The sequence below is a fragment of the Mytilus galloprovincialis genome, chromosome 14 (genome assembly GCF_965363235.1).
Source record: "Mytilus galloprovincialis chromosome 14, xbMytGall1.hap1.1, whole genome shotgun sequence".
Taxonomy (NCBI): Eukaryota; Metazoa; Mollusca; class Bivalvia; order Mytilida; family Mytilidae; genus Mytilus; species Mytilus galloprovincialis.
This window is the reverse complement of record NC_134851.1, coordinates 42,040,587-42,046,833: the sequence shown is the minus strand read 5'-3', so window position 1 is coordinate 42,046,833 and position 6,247 is coordinate 42,040,587. Positions and strand designations below refer to the sequence as shown.

The window sequence follows — 6,247 nt, the reverse complement described above, 5'->3', positions numbered from 1 at the left end:
AATGTCATGTACACAGCCGACACTCGGCTAACCGAGAGATTGGTCTGTTAATCTATATTGAGTATGCGGCTATATCGGCGGTTGGTCTGTTAATCGGGTTGGCTAAAGTCTGTTAATCAGGTGTTATCGAGAAAATCATTGAAAGTTCAGCATGTTTCATTGTATAACTTTCTAAATATATTTTCATCATAAAAAGTATTCATGTCTAACAAAACAATTCAATGTACTGAATTCAGTGGTGTAATTATTATTTTTCTAGCTTCGATGTACGATCTATAAAATAAAAAGGCGGGTTACTTATCAATAAATTTATACACATTTTACACACATAAAATGTACACAAAATGACACATTGGTTAAATTTACTTGCATTCAATATTTTGAACATCGAAAAAAGAAAGGCATTTTTGTCAACACAGGCTTGCTCTGTTTGATGGGATGAATGAATGACAAACAAACAAATATTTAAGAATTGAAAACTGTCATTTATTATTAAAATGACGAAGAAGCAACACAATGAAAAACATGTATAATGAAATCAATAAATCATATTTATAAACAACATATATGGTTATAATGACAAAACCTTATTGACCCATCCCATCAAAGATGGGGTTACATTCGCCCATCAGAGATGGTGTTACATTAGAATATAAACACTGACATATTGTTTAACCAAATACAACATGAATACACAATACCCATTATTAAACAAAATTAAAATATTTCAATTTAAATTGGTTCAAACATAACGGAAAATCCAAATTAGCTATCCAGGGAGGGATGGTGGGTATAATTTTTAGTTCCAAAATTTTCCTGCCACTTCTAACTGCAACTAAAGCGCCTTCTGAGATCATATAACATGATCAGGGGAAGGAATAACTTGGTATTTGCGTTTCTACCAAATAAGAACAAAGAGTTATGCCGCTTTCCATAGTACCGCCTAGTTTGCCAAAAAATCATTTTTAATAAAAATTAGCATTTTTGTCAACACAGGCTTGCTCTGTTTGATGGGATGAATGAATGACAAACAAACAAATATTTAAGAATTGAAAACTGTCATTTATTATTAAAATGACGAAGAAGCAACACAATGAAAAACATGTATAATGAAATCAATAAATCATATTTATAAACAACATATATGGTTATAATGACAAAACCTTATTGACCCATCCCATCAAAGATGGGGTTACATTCGCCACAATATTGTTACCCAAAGCCTTCCTTGTAACAATGTTGGAAGCACAGTCTTCTCAGATTTAATCGGAAGACCTATTTCCGCTGCAAAGTCTAAAAACTTTTGAAGGTTAAATTGTCCAATTTCTATTGGAGGGGGGGATATAAATAAAAAGTCATCTAACAGGTGAACACAGCTGTGAATGGCAAGTTTTGTCTCAGCAATCCAATGTATAGCTGAACTAAATCGCTCAAATAAATTGCACGAATAGCTTAAGCCCATAGCTAAATTTTTGTCAAAATATAACCCCTCCTCTAACGCAAAACCCAACAAATGGTAACAGGAAAAGTGCATTGGCACCAAGCGGTAAGCTTGGACTACGTCGATTTTAGACACGACACAGTTTTTTCCGTATTTAAGCATCAACTGGCAAGCATCATCCACCGATTGATACTGTACAGCTGAATTCTCCTTGGAAATTCCGTCATTAACCGAGGACCCCAAAGGGTGAGACAAATCATGTATAACTCTAAATTCCCCTGGTTTCGATTTAGGGACCAGACCTAAAGGAGAGATTCTAAAGTTTTCAAAAGGAGGTTCCTTAAAAGGCCCAGCCACCCGACCGGCCTTAATCTCTTCTGTAATTTTTTTCTTTAAAACTAAACAATTTTCCAGAGTTGACTTCAAATTTCTACTGAATTGGTACTTATCAGCGCCTTCAAAAGGAATTTTAAACCCAGTTTTGAACCCCTCTAATAAAAATTCAACTTTACTTGTGTCATACCCTTTAAGGTACTTGCCCAATTGGTCAATGTGAATAGGTGTAGATATTTGAAAATCACCTGGTTTTAGGTTTCTGTTTACTGGACTGTTTTTCTGAATCAGGGCCCCCCTTCTATTGGTGAAGTTAGAATCGGCGTTCTCGTGTTTTGATTGTTGGCAATCCCTCCTGCTGTGGTCTCCACCGCAATTCTGGCAGGTGTGCTCGTATCTACAAATTCTTGCCGTGCAGCCTGATTCATTGTTGAAAGCATAACAAAACCTTTTCTGTTTAAGGGCTGGAGCCGTGAGGCTTTGTGTAAGAAAGGGCTGTTTCATGGCATTGGTTTTCCCAATAAGCCCCATAGCTAACGCCTCATTGAATAATTCCCCATTTACACCATCCCATGGTAAGTGTAAAGGGTCTACTTCCCTCCACTGCCTATAAGCTTGATCATAAAAAAATGCAGCCTCAATTCCAGCTTTTTCTGCCAAGTTTGCAATGATAGCCGCATATTTCACCAGCTTCGGGGATTCAGTAGGGTATTTTTCAAAATAAATTGCCCCATAAATGCGAAAAGCTTCATGCCACTGTGCCATTGACTCAATTTTTGCCTTACTACTACTATTATGTTAACAAATGTTAAACAATCATCTTTCTCTACTGGAACATACTTAACAACTCTGGATTTGGATTTCAATAAATCCTCCACATTAATGTATTTGTTAGACCAAATATCAGCTTTCAGTTTTGGGTCCACACCCAAAGCCAGTGGGCGTGATAAACCCTGGCCTCCTAACTCGTTTGAACATGTACCTGTGTTTGGAGTGCCCTGTAGAAGATGTAACACGTAAATCCACATGTATTTGAACCTATTTGCAAACGCTTTTTGTCGATTTGTATTAGGAATTGTAATAAAACAAAAGACAAAAGAACTTTTATTCTTATTCGGATGCATAATAAAAAGAATTAAAATAAAAAGAATTAATATACTGCAACTAGTTGTGTTTATTTCCCTAATATATTAACACAGCTATATTTTGTGCAATGTCAATTTCATCATGGAACACTTTCTCCACAATCAGGGGTTCATTAAGGGATGAAAATAAGCTTGATATTTATGTTACGATTTAAAAAGCTATCAATATACTAATTTAAATTGCAGTATAAAAACAATATTTAGTCAATGCCACAAAAATAATAAACTTTTTTGTAACCATCGAAGTTCGTATAATATTGTCTTAAAATTGTAATTCTGAGGTAGGTTTTGTTTTATTTTCTATTCTTTTGCATTATTCGCATATTGACTGATTTCAGCAAGTCAACATGGCAGCTCCGTCAATTTTGGATTTGACGGTAGCTTACGAGAAAAAATGTAAATTAAAAATCGCAAATATTGGGTTTGAGAATTAAACATATTTTTTTTTTTTTGCGGACATTAACGAAACGAAAAGACTTTTGACGAGTGACGTATACCCCAATCAGCAATCCTCGAGTGAAATCGGTTCTCTCCTTGTATCGAGGAAGGGGATCGGCAGAGTTTAGACGAGTAACGTATACCCAAATCAGCAATCCTCGAGTGAAATCGGTTCTCTCCTTATATCAAGGAAAGGAATCGGCAGAGTTTAGACGAGTGACGTATACCCCAATCAGCAATCCTCGAGTGAAATCGGTTCTCTCCTTGTATCAAAAAGGAATCGGCAGAGTTTAGACGATTGACGTATACCCCAATCAGCAATCTTCGAGTGAATCCGATATAATCTCTTTGTATTGAGGAAGGGGATCGGCCGAGTTAAGACGATTGACGTATACCCCATATATTCCTTTGTGTAATTGAGTTTCGAGTTGGATTCTGAACAAAGACTTAAACGAAGTCCGAAGTACAATTTTAGTTTAATTTTTATTTATATATTTAAACTAGAGCAGTGGCGGATCCAGAAAATTTCATAAGTGGGGGCCCACTGACTGACTTAAGAGGGGGCCCGCTCCAGTCACGCTTCAGTGATTCCCTATATAAGCAACCAAATTTTTTCCCAAAAAGGGGAGCCCGGGCCCCCTGCCCCTCCCCCCCCCATAAATCCGCCTCTGAACTAGAGTATTGCAGAGTACGTTCGGAAAGGAACTGAACTCTTTGTCGGATATTGAATTTAAACTTGCTAAAGCAAACATGGTGAGTGCCATATTGATGTCTATTTTTTCTGCTGCTTATGATATTTTGATTCCCTTACTTTGGCATCTTCGGCCTATTTTTTTTTTTTTTACTTCAAAACCAATGAATTTGTTTCATATGGTACGTAATTTTGAGATAACAGAAATACACAATACTTATTAAGAACTATAATTTGAAAGTTGTGTTTTAGCTATATATTAATCAAAGTACTGAAGTACTGAACATCAGAGGACCTCAAGTTATGTTCAATTATTGATAAATGACAGGTGTTTATATTATACCTGCCGGACAGATATGTTCATCTTACAATATAGTACAAATAATATAATTTGCTATATATATATATATATATATATATATATTTATCGCTATTTTGTGCATTTTTCCTTTGATCTTTTTTTGTGATAATTTTCATATCATGCTTCTCGCTTGAGATGGAAAAATTATCGCTAGAAACTAAGGAGGCCACGTGGCGTTGCTAACCAAATTGACATGAAATTGACAACGTCGTCATAGGTAAAATAGCGATAAACAGATTATCATTGGTCATCTCAACTCGATTGCTTTTCTCACTTTCGCTGTACCAGCTCAAGCGAGAAAATCAATCTCGTTGAGATGATCAACGATAATCTATAAATATATATATATATATATATATATATATATATATATATATATATATATATATATATATATATATATATATATATATATATCATATCTGAGATACTGACTTGAACTAGGAAACTTAACTTTGTGAATTATCAATGATTATGTGGTCAAATGAGAACTGTTAGATTGGCAGTATGACCATATAGTTGCACACATACAAAAATAGTTAGCATATAACTTATAATAGAGAATCAATTTAGCAAACAATTCTTCGAGTAGCTATATACATTGTAGTCACTCACTGAACTATAATAAAGAGGTTCAAGACAATCATATTGAAACAGATAAATTGTAATATTGGAGCTAAAGATACCAGATGAACAGCAAACTCATAAATCGAAAATAAACTTACAATTCCATGACTAAAACTAAAAAAGACATGCAAACAAATAAAAGTACACTAGAAACAACATAGAAAACTTAAGACCGAGCAACACGAACCCCACCAATTTTTTGGTGTATATCTTGATTTTCCGTTTGTACATTGATGTGGCCGTTAGTTTTCTTGTATATATTGTTTAACATTTGTCATTTCATGGCTTTTTCTTACTGATGTATGTATAGTTTTTTTTTCTGATTGCAAAGTGTTGTATGGTAAGCATTATTTCTTTTTCATCATTTTTTATAGAGCTGATATCTGATTACCAATCATACCTCCCTTTTCGCTTCTTTTTTTATGAATAATGACAACAGTTTGGTGTTAATTTTCATTTATGTATGTACTATACATGTAACAATATAAAACAGTATATACATGTATAATCTCATTCCATCATTAATATTGGTCATTGTTGGTATATATTTATCTTTAAGTTTAACAATGTACTGTGAAAGAGCTATCTTCTAACAGATACTTAGTATTTAGTATGGTTATTGTGAAACCACTGATTCAAAGGACAAGTTTCACTTATTGCCCAAAATGGCTTTACATATAAACTTTAACATAAAGCTCCAAAAAGTTCACAATTTGGTTCCGTAAATGGGTCTATTTCAAAAGTCTTAACGCTCAATAAATCAGTTCTTTTCAAAAAAGTACATTTTATGTTCCAAATTTTGTCAAAAGAAGATGATTTTGGGCAATTTTCAGACCCGAAATTAAGCCTTTAGGAATAAAGATTTGGCCGTCACCTACCATCCAAAATGTTTTGTGACCAAAAGAATCCAAATCTGATAGAATTCATCAATATAAAAACTTTTTGGATCTTGGATGGCAGCCAAGGTTAATTATGCCAAGAACAATTAAAGTTTTACCATAGTTATCTGTGGTATAATTTTCACAATTATTCAATGGTTTTGTTGTGTATGATTTACAAAAAGAAAAATAAAGATGGCAAGACCTGAAGGAGGCTGCCTGATTTTTTTAAGTGACATATGAACAACAGAGTCAGTGTGGGGCCACTAAGCTAAACTGCCCGCTTTGCACCAGCCAATATAAATGAATGCCTAGGGTGGGAATCGAACCCAC

At 34.3% G+C, this 6,247-nt stretch overlaps 1 protein-coding gene across 1 annotated transcript; it reads right to left on the bottom strand.

Annotated features, from left to right (window-relative positions):
* Nucleotides 1–464: 464 nt before the first annotated feature.
* On the bottom strand, nucleotides 465–4,176 carry LOC143059483 (uncharacterized). Its single transcript, XM_076232987.1, has 2 exons — nucleotides 4,169–4,176; nucleotides 465–2,564 (listed from the first exon to the last, which is right to left on the bottom strand). Exons 1-2 carry the CDS (start codon nucleotides 4,174–4,176, stop codon nucleotides 1,193–1,195), a joined length of 1,380 nt encoding a protein of 459 aa, XP_076089102.1. The 3' UTR covers nucleotides 465–1,192.
* Between the last annotated feature and the right edge of the window lie 2,071 nt (nucleotides 4,177–6,247).